This window comes from Mobula hypostoma, chromosome 2 (assembly GCF_963921235.1).
Source record: "Mobula hypostoma chromosome 2, sMobHyp1.1, whole genome shotgun sequence".
NCBI lineage: Eukaryota > Metazoa > Chordata > Chondrichthyes > Myliobatiformes > Myliobatidae > Mobula > Mobula hypostoma.
The window spans coordinates 56,917,145-56,937,619 of NC_086098.1; the positions used below are offsets into that span (position 1 = coordinate 56,917,145).

A 20,475-nucleotide genomic window follows, 5' to 3' on the forward strand; every position below is an offset into this window, starting at 1 on the left:
TCATCTCATGCAGACGGAAGAAGGAAGAAACTCTCCCTGCCATGAGCTTCCAGCGCCGCAAACTTGCCGATGCAGCAGCCTGGAAGCACAGTCCGACTCTGAGTCCGTCCGAAAACTTCAAGCCCCCGACCAGCCCTCCGACACCAAGCACCATCTCTGCCGAGCGCTTCGACCCCAGCCCCGGGGTAGATGTGAGTGCTACCAGGTGTCAGTCATTGAGATAGCTCATCCTGCCCTTCTTTTGAAGCAGATAGGAACCTCCGACCACAGTCCTTGAATTCTCTAGCGTAGGTTTTCTGTGCACTGTGTGACGAGAATACACATAAATTAAGATGTTTGCTGGCTTGGGCTAGCATCAGTGGCATCAGCAGTTGGTCTGCCACCTGTCCTCAGGGGAAGGAGAGATAAGGAACAATGAAGCAGCATCTGGAGATGTGTAATGAAGGGACGGGAGAGAGAGCTGTCTAGAGCGGCTCCCCCTTTGAACCTTGAACTGTTTGAAGTGATGGACAGGCGATCTGGAGATGTGTAATGAAGGGACGGGAGAGAGAGCTGTCTGGGGCGGCTCCCCCTTTGAACCCTGAACTGTTTGAAGTGATGGACAGGCGATACCCCAGCAGGGGGATAAAAAGGGACAGGTTCGCTAAGGCAGGACACACACGACACCCGAGGTAACGAGACCCTGGAAGCGGTGCACCTCTCACGAGTCGGTGGGAAGTATCGGACCTTAAAACTCAGGGTGGAAAGGTATGATCAGCGGGAACCCGGTGTGTGTCCACCCTCGCTTGGGTGCCGGGTTCACTGCAGAGGATCGACCGCATCTGGAGGAGGAGTCACAGTCGGTGACCTCAGGTGACATCACAAAGGACCCGCCCGAAAGCTGCTTGTGAGCAATATCGCCGGTCTGTGAGTGGAAGCTGTTTCTGAATGATCAGTCGTTCTCGTTCTCTCTTTCCCTCCCCCCCCCACGTTGTCCATCGCCATGGCAACGATTACTGCGAACTGATCTAAATCGAACTGGACTTTTGTGTCACTTTGAAATTGGTCATTTACCCCTAGACAACGATAGAGCTTGATTGATGCTGTTATCTTAATTCTGTGCACATGTGTGTTTATCATTGCTGAACTGTTGCATTTATTATCCTTTCGATTACTGTGTTGCTTGTTTCTTTAATAAAACTTCCTTAGTTCTAGTAATCCAGACTCCAACCGAGTGATCCATTTCTGCTGGTTTGGCAACCCAGTTACGGGGTACGTAACAACTGTCAGGTGCAATATTGAGACCTGATGCCCTGCGAGGGTTCACGCTCTTGAAGGATGTTCTGACGTTGGCCTCCAAGACAAAAATCACAGGGCCACCATATGCTGTGGGGATCCATGCAGGGACGTGTCTCCTTTAGATTTATGTTGGGTTTTCAGAAAAATATTCTGTTCAAAGATTCTGTTTTGTGATATTGGATTTATTGGACCATATAAAATGACCAAGAATATCCTGCTGTGGAAATTAATTGCTTTTGAATTCCCATTGCTGATTGACTGTGTGTTTCAAACAGCTTTTGTTTTAATTTGAGGTTTTCATTGTTCAGGCTTACTATTTGAATGACCAAAACAGAGTATTTGTCTTTGACAGATTGTAGGTAATTTGTTGTGGATGGTTAGGAACATGCATATTATGAGTGCTTACTGCTATATGCTTATGTGGGTGGCAAATTTAATATGGAAATATCCATAGAATTTGCCTTACTGCACTTTAATTAGCTAATTAACTTAGAATATTGTTTCTCCAATATTCTATGCTACTACTGTACAGTAGGATACTGTTTACTAGTGTTTAAAAAAAAGATTTGAGATCCTCTTTCAGTTCCTCTGTTGATATGAAATTGAACTTGTTTGGTGCCAAATCTGTAAAATGTTGTTTCTGTCAATTTAATAACATGGACTTTTTTTTTATTAATTTAGTTGTCCAGTATTGTGGGTTTCTCGAATGTAATTCAGTTTTCTGCTGGAAGTACATCCAATATATCAATTGGGAGGAAAATTAAGAAATTTTCTGAAAATCAGGGTTCTGACCCCTTTTGAAGTGTTGATACTAAACTACTCTATCTGATATATAATTTAATACGAGTATTCCATGAAAACTCTAATATCTAATTATTTTTAAAATGTGGAGTAAAGGTGTCCCCCGCTTTTCGAACGTTGGCTTTACGAAACCTCACTGTTATGAAAGACCTACATTAGTACGAAGAAAGGCAGCGCGCGATAAAAAATCAGTGCGTGATAAAAGGCGGCGCACACCCTGAGCAGCTGCTCGCCCCCAGATTCGGAACGGCATTGCTTAAACACGAGCCTGTGAGCAGCCATTTGCAAGATGAGTTCTGAGGTGTCGGTAAAGCCTGAAGGAGCTCGTAAGGGTCTGACATTTAGCATAAAACTAGACATAATTAAGCGTTTCGATCATGGTGAACGAAGCAAGGACAAAGTGAGTTTGGCTTGTGGAAGCTGACGAAGATGAAGTTGAAGAGGTTTTGGCATCCCATGACCAAGAACTGATAGAAGAAGAGCTGATGCAATTGGAAGAGGAAAGGATAACAATCGAAACTGAATTCAACCGAATGCAGAAAGTGAAGCAACTGCGTGAGATTTTCGCTGCAATGATAAAGTATGACTTTAATTTTGAAAGGGTACGTAGGTTTAGGGGATATTTGGAGGATGTTTTGAGTCCTTACAAAGAACTGTGTGATAGAAAAATGCATGAGGCTCAGCAGTCAAGCAAGCCTTCCACATCAGCCACAGCAGACAACGAACCTCGATCTTCGACATCGAGGCGGGCAGTCATAGGAGAAGATGAGCTGCCTGTCCTGATCGACAATGAGATGACACCCCCATGTCCCACCACCCCAACCCCCGGGCCTTGGACAGATACTGTACCGATTCACGGAGAATGCAGGGGTAGCCGGGAGGCACACAGCACATCTTTAAGAAAAAAGCCGAAATAAACATGCTAATTAATTAGGTGCTGCCTAGCACGTAATTGTCAGCCCAGATCAGTGCCGATGCAATCGGCAATCGCCTCTGATCTGCGCCGACATTTACGTGCTGGGCAGCACCTAATTAATTAGCATGTTTATTTCGGCTTTTTTCTTAAAGATGTGCTGTGTGCCTCCCAGCTACCCCTGCGTGCTTCGCGGCAATGTATCCGGTCGGCGGCCTGAAGGGTGGGGGCCACTGCATCACCCAGCCTGCGACGACTCAGTCTAACACACCATCATCAGTGTGCTCGATGTCTTCCCAATTCCCGTAAATGATACTACACTGTACATACATTATTTCTACTTTATATAGGCTGTGTATTTTAACGTGTTATTTGGTAGATTTGGCAGCTTCATAGTTTAAAGGTTACTGGAGAGCGCGTTTATGCCAACAGCACTTGCGTGAGATTTTCGCTACGGAGATCTGTGCAGGCAATCGTTGTAGAGAAGTATTTCTACTTTATGTAGGCTGTGTATTTATCATATCATTCCTGCTTTTACTATATGTTACTGTTATTTTAGGTTTTATGTGTTATTTGGCATGATTTGGTAGGTTATTTTTGGGTCTGTGAACGCTCACAAAATTTTCCCATATAAATAAATGGTAATTGCTTCTTCGCTTTACGACATTTCGGCTTACGAACCGTTTCATAGGAACGCTCTACCTTCGGATGGCGGGGAAAACCTATACAAAGATGCCATCTCTGTTAAGAAATCTTGTAGATCAGTAAAAGATTATCGTTGGAAACAATGATAAACACTCATAAAATGAAGGAGGAACTCAGCATTTATGGAAAGAAATAAGAGTTGATGTTTCGGGCTGAGACCCTTCATCAGACCTGGGGAAGGGTCATCCATCTTGTGTTTATCATTAAAAATATGTGTCCATTGAAAAAGGGCTGTTGGACTAATGTCACTCCATTTATCATGTTTTATTACACTGCAATTATGGATGAAGTCACTTTTCATGGATGTATTCCAGTCTACTGAATGAACCATCTTCTGGTCATGGAAAGTATGCAGTTGTCTCCAACACTGAATAAAGACTGAAATTTTAAAAAATGAGGAAAGCTTTCATTTTCCTCTTGGACCTTGCAGCAGATGTTATTGTAAAATTTACGTAGTTCCTGATTTATTTTACATTTTTTTAACAGAATGAGGTAAACTATGCGTGTTACCAGCACAATGCTCCAGAGAACTTTGCCGAAGTTTTACTGAGAGCTGGGAAATTGTCTGAAACCAAGAGTGAAGGGGAAAATCTTTTTCCTGCCACTGAAGGTAAAATTGCTTTCAAAACCATATGATGAAAAAATGTTACACCACATTCAATTCTGAAATTGACTAGTGCCATGAAAGCGTGTAATGTATTGACAGCAATGCAGATCACATTTGGTTTTATCCTTGTAATATATATTATATATGTAAGAAAATGTAAGCAGCATGTAATGAAAAATCATATAGTGCAAATGCCAAATACAAGGTTAAGTGTGTTTATTTTGTCTTGCTGTCAAATGCAGGTTATTAGCTATATCAGCAATCTGAATGAGTTAATTCAGTTGTAATTTTCTCACTATTTAACTATAGAAACATAGAAAATAGGTGCAGGAGTAGGCCATTCGGCCCTTCGAGCCTGCACCGCCATTTATTATGATCATGGCTGATCATCCAACTCAGAACCCCGCCCCAGCCTTCCCTCCATACCCCCGACCCCCGTAGCCACAAGGGCCATATCTAACTCCCTCTTAAATATAGCCAATGAACTGGCCTCAACAATTTCCTGTGGCAGAGAATTCCACAGATTCACCACTCTCTGTGTGAAGAAGTTTTTCCTAATCTCGGTCCTAAAAGGCTTCCCCTCTATCCTCAAACTGTGACCCCTCGTTCTGGACTTCCCCAACATCGGGAACAATCTTCCTGCATCTAGCCTGTCCAATCCCTTTAGGAGTTTATACGTTTCAATCAGATCCCCCCTCAATCTTCTAAATTCCAACGAGTACAAGACCAATTCATCCAGTCTTTCTTCATATGAAAGTCCTGCCATCCCAGGAATCAATCTGGTGAACCTTCTTTGTACTCCCTCAATGGCAAAGATGTCTTTCCTCAGATTAGGGGACCAAAACTGCACACAATACTCCAGGTGTAGTCTCACCAAGGCCTTGTACAACTGCAGTAGTACCTCCTTGCTCCTGTACTCGAATCCTCTCGCTATAAATGCCAGCATACCATTCGCCTTTTTCACCACCTGCTGTACCTGCATGCCCACTTTCAATGACTGGTGTATAATGACACCCAGGTCTCGTTGCACCTCCCCTTTTCCTAATCGGCCACCATTCAGATAATAATCTGTTTTCCTATTTTTGCCACCAAAGTGGATAACTTCACATTTATCCACATTAAATTGCATCTGCCATGAATTTGCCCACTCACCCAACCTATCCAAGTCACCCTGCATCCTCTTAGCATCCTTCTCACTGCTAACACTGCCACCCAGCTTTGTGTCATCTGCAAACTTGGAGATGCTGCATTTAATTCCCTCATCCAAGTCATTAGTATATATTGTAAACAACTGGGGTCCCAGCACTGAGCCTTGCGGTACCCCACTAGTCACCGCCTGCCATTCTGAAAAGGTCCCGTTTATTCCCACTCTTTGCTTCCTGTCTGCTAACCAATTCTCCACCCACACCAATACCTTACCCCCAATACCGTGTGCTTTAAGTTTGCACACTAATCTCCTGTGTGGGACCTTGTCAAAAGCCTTTTGAAAATCCAAATATACCACATCCACTGGTTCTCCCCTATCCACTCTACTAGTTACATCCTCAAAAAATTCTATGAGATTCGTCAGACATGACTTTCCTTTCACAAATCCATGCTGACTTTGTCCGATCATTTCACCGCTTTCCAAATGTGCTGTTATCACATCCTAGATAACTGACTCCAGCAGTTTCCCCACCACCGACGTTAGGCTAACCAGTCTATAATTCCCTGGTTTCTCTCTCCCTCCTTTTTTAAAAAGTGGGGTTACATTAGCCACCCTCCAATCCTCAGGAACTAGTCCAGAATCTAACGAGTTTTGAAAAATTATCACTAATGCATCCACAATTTCTTGGGCTACTTCTTTAAGCACTCTAGGATGCAGACCATCTGGCCCTGGGGATTTATCTGCCTTCAATCCCTTCAATTTACCTAACACCACTTCCCTGCTAACATGTATTTCGCTCAGTTCCTCCATCTCACTATGTAATCTATTCTAACGTCACACCTACTGTTAACCTCAGCTATTGTACCTTGGAAGAAAAATTAGTTATCAATGCAATATACAATGTAATTGATAACATAGTGGCAAAAGTTTATTAAAGAGTAATATTTCCAATAAAATATAAACACGAGAAAGTTGCTAAATGTGTTTTTTTGTCTAATTGATTAGAGTATTCTACAACCTTTGTAAGATTATATCTAAAGAATGATGAATGCAGGAGCAAAACTAACGATCCGTTATGTTCTGTCACATGATCAAAATATGATTCACTGTATGAAGACAATTGCTGCATCCTAAAATGTAAATGCCTGAATCTTGTAATTAAAAGGGCATTTATGGTCTCAATTAACTTGTCTACATCTGCTTAATTACATTTCATAGCTTTATATTTTGTTTAAGCGGGCATATGATGTAAAATTAATTAATTACTCTAGGGTTTGAATCTATTTAGACTGCCACAAGATTCGTTACCCTGCTTGATGATTGAATAACTTTGTTTCTTATTCCAATGTTATTTTTCTGAAACATAGAAACAGAAATCTACAGCACATTACAGGCTCTTCGGCCCACAATGTTGTGCCGACCATGTAACCTCCTCTGGAAACTGCCTAGAATTTCCCTACCGTATAGCCCTCTATTTTTCTAAGCTCCATGTACCTATCTAAGAGTCTCTTAAAAGACCTTACTGTATCAGCCTCTACCAATATCACTGACAGTGCATTCCACACACCCACTAATCTCTGTGTGGAAAGCTTACCTCCGACACCCTGCTTGTGCCTACTTCCAAGTACCTTAAAACTATGCCCACCCCTTCCCGTGTTAGCCATTTCAGCCCTGGGGATAAAGCCTCTGGCTATCCACCTGATCAATGTTTCTCATCATCTGCTTCATGTAGATTGGAGAAATTTTGAATTACTTATATTGAAATATAATTATAAACAAGTCAGTGCTGCTTTAGTGAAGTAGTTTTAAATTTTCAGCTCATTAACATTATTGCTTGTACTATTCTTAGTGCAAGCAAAGCAATTGCATAATATGCTATCAGGATTTTGTTGATGCTCTGTGGAAGGCATACGTTATTGCATTTTAAGACCATTGTCTAATGTCCTTCGAATCTCTAGATAGAAACAGAGGGGATTGTAACATTTTAAATTGTGGGTCATTAATAGTGGAGTGCTTCCTTCAGTTTCCTATAAGTCAACCATTAGTCAAAGGTCAAAGAATAGTTGACCTCATAAACTATGCATGAATTCAGAATTAATTTGTTCATATAAAGCTGTTAGGAAGAGAATTAGAAATGTAACTAATTGCTTTTATTGCTACAGATCTGAAAAGCGAATATAAAATGCTTGTGCAATGTAAAAATAATTTAGTAAGAACAATCTTTATTGTTTTCAAACAATATCATCTATGAGTTATATATGTGCTTCTAGTTGCTTCAATAATAAACCAAGATGAAAGACCCATATGCCACAAGCTTAGTGTGGTAGGGTGCAATTTTAAAGTAAGAGGAAAAAGTATACAAAATTAAAAAAACACATTAAAATTAGTTTTATTGTGAAAAGCTAGTCATTGTTCATTCAGAAAATTTGTAGTAGATTGGTAGTGTAGAGGTTAGTGTAATGCTTTGCAGCTCAATTCCTGACCATATGTCCGTAAGACATGAGAGCAGAATTAGGCCATTTAGCCCATCTAATCTGCTCCACTATTCCATCATGGCTGATCCTGGATCCCACTCAACCATATACACCTGCCTTCTCTCCATATCCTTTGGTGCCCTGACCGATCAGGAAACAATCAACTTCTGCCTTAAATATATGCATGACCTGGCCTCCACCACATTACACAGAGCATTCCACAGATTTACTACTCTCTGGTTTTAAAAAAAACCTTCTTACCTCTGTTCTAAAGAGTTGTTCCTCAATTTTGAGTCTGTGTCCTCTAGTTCTGTATACCCCCACCACAGGAAACATCCTCTCCACATTCACCTTATCTAGTCCTTTCAACATTTGGTAGGTTTCAAAGAGATACACCCACACATTCTTCTAAATTCCAGCAAGTACAGGCCCAAAGCTGCCAAATGCTCCTCATATGTTAACCCCTTCATTCCCTGAATCATCCTCGTGAACCTCCTCTGGACTCTCTCCAATGAGATGTGGGTCCCAAAGCTGTTGATGATAATCCAAGAGCAGCCTGACTTATAAAGGCTCAAAATTGTCTCCTTGCTTTTATATTCTATTCCCCTTGAAATAAAATGCCAACATTGCATTTGCCTTCTTTACCACAGACTCAACCTGGAAATTATCCTTCTGGGAGTCTTGCACAAGGACTCCTAAGTCACTCTGCACCTCAGATGTTTGAACCTTCTCCCCACTATTGTTCCTTTTACCGAAATGCATTATCATACATTTCGCAATGTATTCCATGTGCCACTTTTTTGCCCATTTTTCCAATTTGTCTTAGTTTGGCTGCATGTGTGGCACCTTATCTAAAGCCTTCTAAAAATGCAAGTAAATGATATCCATTGCCTCTCCTTTGTCCGCTCTGCTTGTTACTTACTTGAAGAACTCTTAACAGATTGGTTAAGCAAGATTTCCCTTTACAGAAACCATGCTGACTTTGACTTATCTTATCATTAGTTTCCAACTACCTCAAAACCCCATCCTTTGTAATAGACTCTCAACACTTTCCCAACCACTCAGGTTAAGCTAACTGGCCTATAATTTCCATTCTTTTGCCTTCCTCCCTTAAAGAATGGAGTGACATTTGCAATCTTCCAGTCCCCAGGGATCAAGTGATTCTTGAAAGATCATGACCAATGTATCCGTTTTCTCTTCAGCAACCTCCTTCGGGACTCAGGGATGTAGTCCTTCTGGCCCAGGTGACTTATCCGTCTCAAGACCCTCGAGTTTGCCTGGCACTTTTTCCTTTGTAATAGCAATGACACTCACTCCTGCTCCCTGACACTCATGGACCACTGGCCCACTGCTAGAGTCTTCCACTGAAAAGAGAATGCAAAGTACCTATTACATTCATCTGCCATTTCTTTGTCCCCCACTGCCACCTCACCAGCATCATTTTCCAGTGGTCTAACATCAACTCTCACCTCCCTTTTACTGTTTATATAACTGTTCATAGATGCCTTTTGTTGAATTTTAAAAGCTTCCCAATCATCCAACCTCTCACTTACTTTTGCTACCTTATATGCCCTTTCCTTGGCTTTTATGCAATCCTTAACTTCCTTTGTCAGCTGTGGTTGCCCACCTGTGTCATTTGAGAACTTCTTTGGCTGTGGAACATGTCTATCCTGTGCTTTGTGAACCATTCCCAGAAACTTCAGCCATCTCTGCACTGCCACAATCCCCACCAGAATCCTATTCCAATCCACCTGAGCAAGCTCCTCTCTCTGCCTCTGTAATTCCGTTTATTCCATTGTGATACTGATACGTGTGAGTTATGCTTCTCCCTCTCAAATTCAATCATATTATGATCACTGCCTCCTACGGATTCCTTTATGTTAAGCTTCCTCATATGATCTCAGATATTACACAACAACCAATCTCAGATAGCCTTTCCCTGACTAAGTTCAAGTACAAGCTGCTGTGAAAAGCCATCTCATAGGCATTCAATAAATTCCCTCTCTTGTGATCTGACACCAACCTGATTTTCCCAATCCCCTTGCATATTGATGTCCCCCATTACAATTGTGTCATTACCCTTATTATATGCCTTTTCCAGCTCCCTTTGAAATCTCAACCCCTCATCTTGGCTACTATTTGAATATATGATTCCCATAATGTTTTTTTTTCACCCTTGCAGCTTCTTAACTCAACCCACAAAGTTTCAACATTCTCAGACCCTATGTCACCACTTTTGCTGTCTATATGGTGTTTGTGCGATCTCCCCGTGACCGCATATGTTTTCTCTGGGTGCTTTGTTTCTCTCCCACATTTCAAAGACATACAATCTAGTAGGTTAATTGGTCATATATGTGTAATTCGACAGCGTGGGTTTGTGGGGCTGGTACGGCCTGTTACTATGCCTATTATAAAGTAATTAAGATGATGACTTTTTTAAAGAAATATTTGTCTTGTGGTTTTTAATCCTACATTTTTTTTGACAGTTCTTTTGCAACTGGCCAACGATGCTTTACCGAAGGATATGACCTTAGCTCTAGCGTATCTTCTGGCCTTGCCTCAGGTATGGTACTGAACATTATAGTTGGATTCATAACATGTAGTCTTTAATGTGTACTGCAGGATAAGCTGTAAGATTATTTTGATATTCTGCACTGTCCACCAGGTTTTGATAGCAGAGCAAATTGTTTCCCAAATTACTACTTTTTTCCAAATTTATGGAAAATATAGCCCTCCTGAACAGCATCTGTATGATATTTGCTGTTGTTAAAAGATATATATTGCTACACTTGCTGATGTTGAACAGTTTCAACATTAGGAACTAATGTGGTATCATTGTAAAGGTCATACATGATTGTATGGGCATTAGGTTTGATCTTATCAGCTTAGGTTTTATTCTAGATCAACAAATGATATAGAATTATTCCCCCTTTCCATACAGTGACTTTACCATAATTGAGTAAAATCAGGATTTCAGAACTGGTAGGGTTCAGGAGGTTTACATGTTTGTTGGGCAAGAGGAGATTGCTGAGCCAGGAGGAACAAGAGTGTGATGTCTGTAGCTTGTTTATTTAAGAACCACTGTAGTTCAGCAAGCACTGAGATTTTAGTTGGTAGGGACTTCAGAATCAGGTGTATTATCACTGGCATATGTCATGAAATTTAATGTTTGTGTTGAAGCAGTACAGTGTAAAACATAAAAATTACTAGGTTACAATAAAAAAAATAAATATCAAGTGCACCACCCTTCTCATTACTGCCATCAAGGAGATGGTACAGGAGCCTAAAGACAAACGGGTTAGTGTTTTAGGAACCCCTCCAGATTCGTACATGAACACATGAGCACTACCTCACTATTCTGTTTACTTTTTGCACTGTATATTTTTTACTCTAACATGTAATTTTTTACTGTAGTTTGTAGTATTTTTTATGTATTGCACTGTACTACATGACATAGAATTAGATTTATTATCACTGACATATGTTGAGGAATTTGTTGTTTGTGGTAGCAGTGATAATAAGTAGTCAGTAATAAGAAACCTGTTTCTGGCTTTGCTTTCCATCATCGAGACATTTATTTCTTTGCTAAGACTTTTCCCACAACCTCCAGCAAGATTCTACAATGAGACACATCATCTTCTCCCCTCCCGTTTGAGCATTCCAAAGGGAAGTGCAACACGTGCTCTTCTTTGCTTTTTTTCCATTTTCACATTCTAAGGACCAAAATCGTACTTCCAAGCAAAGCACCAATTCACTTACAGTCCTTCCAATCTATAATCTTATATTTGGTGTACATAACATGATCCCGTTGATTGAAGAAACCCAACCCAGATTGGGTGGTAACTTTACTGAACATCTTTGTTCAACCTTCAAGCTTTTGGTCACCTCTTTCAAGTTAATTCTTGAGCAGCACACACTTAATCTGATGTATCCTGCTGAAGGGTCGCAGCCTTAAACATCGACTGTACTTTTTTCCTTAGATGCTGTCTGGCCTGCTGAATCCCTCCTGCATTTTGTATGTATTGCTTGGATTTCCAGCATCTGCAGATTTACTCTTATTTGCCTAATCTGACTTCCTTGTTTTCATCATTGCTCCAACAATTCCCAATGGAAGATCAAGGAACGGCAGGTCTTCTTCCATTATGTAGATTGTAGCCTTCAGGACTTAATACTGAATTGTCAGTCTTAGATAACCAGCCTTTTGTTTTACTCCAATGACATGGCTTTTTCTGTCTCCAAAAGCAGGTTTTAAAATTGTTCTCTTGACAAACTGATTTACCTTTTACACAAATATTGTTGTGTTCTCTCCAACTTCCCTCTCTTACAACTTAAAACATGCTTGTTTCTTCACTTTCCCTGTTTTTAATGAAGGGTTCTTGACTCAAAGCTTTGCATCTCTCCTTACTGATGCTGCTCAACTTGCTGAGTACTTCCAACAATATCTGTTTTTGTTTAGAATTTGCAGTTTTTGTCCACAACCAAGAATCTTCGGCATCTTTGCACTTTTTTTTAACCTCTCTCCCAAGCAAGCATCAAGGTCCCTGTCATTTGCTTTAAGACTTCATCACTGCTTGTTTATGGCAGAGATTTTCGTGTACATTTTCCTTTCTTTTTGCAGTACTTTCTTTTAATATTTCTTATTGTAATTTGATTTTTTAAAATGTATTTACATTGTAAAGCAATCAATTTCATGACATACTGCATGCCCGTGATAATAAACCTAATTCTAATACTAATTCTGATTCTTCTAATTGTACTCAATATTGTTTTTCTCTCAAAGCAAAGAAATGCTAATGCTGAAAATCTGCAATAAAAACAGAAAATGTTAGAAAGACTCAGCAAGTGTCACAAGAAACAGACATAATGAAAAGTCATTGGTTTGAAATGTTAATTTTGTTTCTATCTCCATTTTATGCCAATTTTCTTTTAATTATTTTCATGATTTGAAATGTCTGTCCCCATATTATTTGTTTCAAGAATTATGAAAGTAGTATGCATCCTGTGTTTCAGCAAAATATTGCCTCTGTAAGCCATAACACTTTTCGTAACTAATGTCAAATGTCTATCATGTCACGACAGAGTAAGCAAAATTTCAATCTGGATAGCTGTTTGTGTAATTTTGTGTCACCTAATAATAGGTTCACAAATGTGCTGCAAATGCATTCTTTTGTCAGCTTACTGAAATCCAGCATTCTCTGGAGAGTGTTTGCCCATATAATTTTATGTTTAACCATATGATTTCAAACTTGTTTGTTTTTCTTCTTTCACAAAGCAGCATATTGTGTACATAAAAAACCAATCGGTCTCTCCAACAATATGTTCACCAAGCTTGACTGACAGGAATAACCATCTCCACTCTGGAGACACATTTGTAGGTCATCTATAAGCATTGAGTTTTTCAATTTGCCCTTTGGCAAATTCTTTATACCCCTCTCTCTACTAGTACCATCCCCTACTGCATATATAGTTCTCCCACAGGCCATTTACCTCTCTTCCTAATGGTTTCCATTATTATCTCCCTAATTTATCAGGTTACAGCAATTTACCGCATGACAGCCTTTGTGTTCCTGCTTATCACCCTCCAGCAGCTAGCTATCTCAACTTCACACTCCTGTTTCCATCTGCCTTTTTTTTGTTCAGCCTCTGCCATTATCTTTCACCCCTCCTCAGTACACCAATTACCTCACGCTCCCATTCTCACCACCCCATTCTCCTCTTTACACTGACAGTCTCCCCTCTCCACTCTGCCCTTTCTCTCTATGGATACTGTTGACCCACTCAGTTCCTGTCGCGGGTTTTGTTTGTGGCTAACGAAAGATAGTATTAGCAGATAATTCTCAAGTGCTTTAGGAATCCTGCATAACCTTTTATTTTGTGTGTGGCCAGAATTTTTTGAAAATAAAATGATATTTGGAAAAACTCTGAGCCATGAAGATGTTATTTTGGTTTATTAACTGGGTGTATACTGGAACACAAGCAATTAGTTTACTAACTGCTAAGGTTTACAAGAAGAACCAGTATCATAGAAACGGGGAATTCTGCAGATGCTGGAAATTCAAGCAACACACGTCAAAGTTGCTGGTGAACGCAGCAGGCCAGGCAGCATCTCTAGGAAGAGGTACAGTCAACGTTTAAGGCCGAGACCCTTCGTCAGGACTAACTGAAGAAAGAGCTAGTAAGAGATTTAAAAGTGGGAGATCCAAAATGATAGGAGAAGACAGCAGGGGGAGGGATGGAGCCAAGAGCTGGATAGGTGATTGGCAAAAGGGATATGAGAGGATCATGGGACAGGAGGCCCAGGGAGAAGGAAAGGGGGGGGGGAAGCCCAGAGGATGGGCAAGGGGTATAGTCAGAGGGACAGAGGGAGAAAAAGGAGAGTGAGAGAAAGAATGTGTGTATATAAATAACGGATGGGGTACGAGAGGGAGGTGGGGCATTAGTGGAAGTTAGAGAAGTCAGTGTTCATGCCATCAGGTTGGAGGCTACCCAGACGGAATATAAGGTGTTGTTCCTCCAACCTGAGTGTGGCTTCATCTTTACAGTAGAGAAGGCCGTGGATAGACATGTCAGAATGGGAATGGGATATGGAATTAAAATGTGTGGCCACTGGGAGATCCTGCTTTCTCTGGCAGACAGAGCATAGGTGTTCAGCAAAACAATCTCCCAGTCTGCGTCGGGTCTCGCCAATATATAGAAGGCCACATCGGGAGATCGGCCCCCCATCCCTCCCCACTGATCTCTCTCCTGGCACTTATCCTTGTAAGCGGAACAAGTGCTACACACGCCCTTACACTTCCTCCCTTACCACCATTCAGGGCCCCAGACAGTCCTTCCAGGTGAGGCGACACTTCACCTGTTATTCGGCTGGGGTGATATACTGCGTCCAGTGCTCCTTACATCTTACAGCTATATAGGACCCTGGTTCGACCCTACTTGGTGTACTGTGCTCGGTTCTGGTCACCTCACTACAGGAAGGATGTGAAAACTATAGAGAGGGTGCAGAGGAGATTTACAAGGATGTTGCCTGGATTGGGGAGCATGCCTTATGAGAATAGGTTGAGTGAACTCGGCCTTTTCTCCTTCAAGCGACGGAGGATGAGTGGTGACCTGATAGAGCTGTATAAGATGATGAGAGGCATTGATCCTGTGGATAGTCAGAGGCTTTTTCCCAGGGCTGAAATGGCTAACATGAGAGGGCACAGTTTTAAGGTGCTTGGAAGTAGGTACAGAGGAGATGTCAGGGGTAAGTTTTTACGCAGAGAGTGGTGAGTGCGTGGATTAGGCTGCCAGTGATGGTGATGGTGGTGGAGGCAGATATGATAGGATCTATTAAGAGACTTTTGGATAGGTACATGGAGCTTAGAAAAATAGAGGGCGATGGGTAACCCTAAGTAATCTCTAAGGTAAGTACATGTTCGGCACAGCATTGTGGGCCAATGAGTTTTCTATGTTTCTAACTTTCCTGCCTCTATCTTAACTATCCCTTTCATAGTTTTATATGTTTCTATAAGATCTGTCGTTCTTCTGAATTCTGAATGATCTTCCAAATTGAATTCCATATGAAAGAGGTAGAGGTAGTAAAACCACACATTTTCAAAGACAACCACAGTTTAAAAGGTCCCTTTCTATTTACTTTAGCAACAGTGTGGACAAACACCATGGATAATGGGCATGAATGAATTATTGTTGAAGTAATAATCTGTACCACCAGAAACTAATTCCTGTAGAATCATTATCAAATAAAGAGAGTGATGTTGACATATAAGCAATATATAAAGCTTTGTGAAAACTTTTACAGAAATAGTAAATTTTCACCTAGTCTACTAACAATTATCAGTTTAATGACCACATTCAGTTATGCTGATAATGAACTTCAGATATTATCTAAGGAATAACTTGGGCTACCACTAATAGGAGATATCAGAAACAGAAATGTAAGTAAGCGGAAATGCTGAAAACACTCAGCACATCAGGCAGCATCTATGGTTTGCTGTGGCCTCTCTCAAGCACACCTCGTATTCTGTTCGAGTAGCCTCCAACCTGATGTGTGAACATCAATTTCTCCAACTTCTGGTAATTTCTTCCCCCCTTCCCCTTTTCTTCTTCTCCATTCCTTATTCTGGCTTCCTTCTTACCCCTTCTCTTCACCTGCTGATCAAACCCCCTCCACCCCAACACCTCCCTCTGGTGCCCCTCCTCCTTCCCTTTCACACATGGTCCACTCCTCTCTCATATCGGATTCTGTCTTCAGCCGTTTACCTTTTCCGTCTGTCACCTCCATGGTGCTCACCATCCTCCTCTACACATATACCTCACCCTCATCTGGATTCACTCATCTGGAGTTGCTACTTTCCAACATGCAAAGTAGCAACTCCAGACCAAACCTGAATCACAGAAAGATACACAACCGCTGGGAATGGTGAGGGTGGAGCACCGTGGAAGGGGTGTGGGACAGATGGTAGAGAACATGTACCAGTGTGGGGGTGGGGCTGGTGCAAGTGCAGACACACCCAGCCCTGACACACCAGGCAAGGTAATTTGATTCCAAACAATTGGTGTATTGATTATTACAGAATCTCTATGGTGCTTTCTGCTCCCTCCTCTCTCCCTTCCCCTTTTTCCAACCATGATTCCCCTCTCCCTGCCCCTCAGTCCACAATAGAGATCCATATCAGAATCAGGTTTATCATCACTTACATATGTCATGAAATTTGTTTTTATTTGTAGCAGCAGTACAGTGCAATACATAAACTTACTACAGTAGTGTGCAGAAGTCTTACTGTATGCCAATGAATTTTACACAGCACTGTATGAGACAATAAAGTTTCACTCCCAGATGAGCTCAATGCTTTTTATGCTTGCTTTGACCAACAAAGCATAGAGACACCTTCACGAGCTCCTACCTCCCCCGACGACCCATTGATTTCAGTCTCTGAAGCCAAGGCTGGAGCACCCTTCAGGAGGGTGAACCTACAAATAAATCTAGCCTAGACGCATACTGAAGACCTGTGCTAACAACTGGCTAGAGTCTTCACTGATATCTTTAACCTCTTGCTTCAGCAGTCCGTGGTATCCACTTGCTTCAATTATACCAGTGCCTAAGAAGAATGTGGTATTGACTATCATCCGGTAGCACTTACTTCCACTGTGCTAAAGTGTTTAGAGAGGGTGGTGATGAAATGTATCAACTCTTGCCTGAGGAGTGACTTGGCTTCACTCCAATTTGTGTACCATCACAACAGGTCAATAGCAAATGCCATTCATTGGATCTTCACTCAGTCCTGGAACATCTGGACAGTGAAGATGCATACATCAGGATGTTCTTCATTGACTACAGTTCTGCATTCAACACTATTATCCCGTCAAATCTAATTATCAAGCTCCAAGATCTAGGCCTCAATACCTCCTTGTGTAACTGGATACAGGTGTCCCCCCGCTTTTCGAACGTTCGCTTTACGAAACCTCGCTGTTACGAAAGACCTACATTAGTACCCTGTTTTCACTTTCAGAAGGTGTTTTCACTGTTACGAAGAAAGGCAGCGCGTGCCCCGAGCAGTTGCTTTGCCCCAGATTCGGAACGGCATTGCTTTAACACGTTGCATTGAGCAGCCGTTAGCAAGATGAGTTCTAAGGTGTCGGAAAAGCCTGAAAGAGTAAGGGTGTTACACTTAGTGTAAAACTAGACATAATTAAGCGTTTCGATCGTGGTGAACGAAGCAAGGACAAAGTGAGTTTGGCTTGTGGAAGTTGACGAAGAAGATGTTGAAGAGGTTTTGGCATCCTATGACCAAGAACTGATAGATGAAGAGCTGATGCAATTGGAAGAGGAAAGGATAACAATCGAAACTGAATTCAACCGAATGCAGAAAGTGAAGCAACTGCGTGAGATTTTCGCTGCAATGATAAAGTACAACTTTAATTTTGAAAGGGGACGTAGGTTTAGGGGATATTTGCAGGATGGTTTGAGTGCTTACAAACAACTGTATGATAGAAAAATGCGCGAGGCTCAGCAGTCAAGCAAGCCTTCCACATCAGCCACAGCAGACGACGAACCTCGACCTTCGACATCGAGGCAGGCAGTCATAGGAGAAGATGAGCTGCCTGCCCTGATCGACGATGAGATGACACCCCCGTGTCCTACCACCCCAGCACCCGGGCCCCTGCCAGATACTGTACCAATTCGCGGAGAATGCAGCGGTAGCCGGGAGGCACACAGCACATCTTTAAGAAAAAAGCCGAAATAAACATGCTAATTAATTAGGTGCCGCCTAGCACGTAATTGTCGGCCCAGAACAGAGGCCGATGCAATCGGCACTGATCACAGTCACCATCAGCACAGGTGTGCTTAGTTCCCTGCTCTACCCGCTGTACACTTATGACTCTGAGGCTATGCACAGCTCCAGTGCCATATTTAAATTTGCTGATGACATCAGTGTTGTTGACTGAATCGAAGGTGGTCATAATCTAGTTCTCATTGGGGAACCAGAGATAGAGAGGGTCAGCAACTTTAAAGTCATTGGTATTTTCATTTCCTTGGTTCGGTCCCGGGTCCACCACGTAAGTGCCATTACAAAGAAGGTATGCCAGGATTTCTTAAAAGTTTGCAAAGATTTAGTATGTCATCTAAAACTTTGAAAAACTTCTATAGATGCACAGTATACTGACTGGTTGTTTCACCGCCTGGTATGGACATACCAATGCCCTTGTACAGAAAAGCCTACAAAAGGCAGTAAACACAGCCCAGTCCATCACAGGTAAAGCCCTCCCCACCATTGAACACATCTCCAAGGAGCTCTGTTGTAGGAAAGCAACATCTATCATCAAGAGCCCACACCACCCAGACCATGCTCTCTTCTCACTGCTGAAGAATGTACAGGAGCCTCAGGACCCACGCCACCAGGTTCAGGAACAGTTTTTTTTACCCCCTCAACCATCAGCCACTTGAACTAGAGAGAATAACTTCACTCAACTTCGCTCACCCCCAACACTGAACTGATTCCACAATCTGTGGACTCATTTTCAAGGACTCTACAACTTGTGTTTTGGATAGTTATTACTTGCTTATTTATTATTTTAATTTAAAAAATTTATTTTTGCTCAGCTCAAACTGGTTAAACCTAAGGTATGGGCTTAGCCAAGCATGCTCATGTGTCAATTGGAAGGAACTTTCAGACTATTCTAGTGGTGTTCATACTGTGGCTTTCTGAAGATATACATTGATATTACCCTAATTGTTTAATGCAGTGACTCCCAATGGTGGGGGTTACGTCTCCTAAGGGGGGTGTGAGGGGAAATAGAAGCTATGGGGGGAGGTGCTTAAGGGTGTGGGTTGGAGGGGGGAGGAGGTGGTGGTAAAGCGGCCTGAGACCTGACGGACCATGTCCAGCTGCTGCCATCGTCAAACTCCAACAGGCATTCCTGGTTTGTGTTAATTTTTTTTTAAATTTAGTCTCTTTAGTGATGGATAGATATGTACGGTGTGCTTGCTATGACTCTGAAGTCAGTGAAGCCTTGAATCTAATCCTGCTAAGAAACGGAAACTAAAGGAAGTGCGTCAATACAATGTTGCATACCTGGAGTATGGTTTTATTCTGATCCCATCAGTTCCCTTGTGCCTTATTTACAATATTGTACTGTCTAATGAAGCCATGGAACCATCAAGATTGCAGGAACACTTCCATAAAAGACACCCTGAAAAGGCTACTTATGGTATCCAGAAGATGAAAGAAGCATTTGAAAAGCATTGCACACACAAGTTATTTGTCAAGAAAGCTAAAAATGACCATGATAGTGGTCTCATTGCTTCTAATAACTTTTTCAAAATGATAGCGAAGTGTGGAAAATCTCATACAATTGGTGAAAGATGAATAATGCCTGCTGTATCAGAAGTGCTCACCACTGTTCTTAAAATGGATACCAGTATTTTAAAATCAATTCCTCTGAGTAATAACTCTGTAGCTCGTCATATTGACAAAATGACTACAGTCATTGAGAATCAACTATGCACAGAGCTACAAAAAATGGAATTTGGGATACAATTAGATGAGTCATCTGTGCAAGACAACAAGGCATTGCTAATGGCATATGTATGGTTTATTAAAAATGGAAGAGCTTATGAAGAGATTCTCTTTTCTAAAAAGTTAAAAACAAATATCAACTGAGTATCTGTCTACGACAAGCTAAAAATGTATATTGTGGATAAAAGTATTCTGATTAGGAACACTGTTTCTTATACAACAGATGGAGCACCATATATGACAGGTCGCCATGTGGGTTTAGTGTCATTTATGAAAAAAGGAATTCCAAATCTGTTTGCAATCGATTATGTAAATCATCAACATCTTACACCCAAAAATCTCAGCCAGCAACTTTTTCATACATGACTTTTGTAATATCTGCTATCAACAAAATTAAAGCTCCTCCATTAAACAGCAGAATATTTCACCAGTTATGCCAAAATAACGATGAAGTGTTTGAATGCTTGCTTCTTCACACTGAAGTGTGTTGGCTGTCAAAAGGCTGCTGCTTAAAATGTTTCTTTAATCTTTTT

General features: G+C 41.4%; 1 protein-coding gene across 3 annotated transcripts in view; it reads left to right on the top strand.

The window, feature by feature from the left end:
* nbas (NBAS subunit of NRZ tethering complex) overlaps positions 1 to 20,475 on the top strand; it is a 322,014-nt gene that overhangs the window by 174,592 nt on the left and 126,947 nt on the right. For all 3 annotated transcript variants that reach the window (XM_063037332.1, XM_063037350.1, XM_063037341.1), the window contains 2 exons: positions 4,184 to 4,307; positions 10,412 to 10,488. In XM_063037332.1, coding sequence (XP_062893402.1) covers positions 4,184 to 4,307; positions 10,412 to 10,488 — 201 coding nt within the window. The remainder of the gene's footprint in view (positions 1 to 4,183; positions 4,308 to 10,411; positions 10,489 to 20,475) is intronic.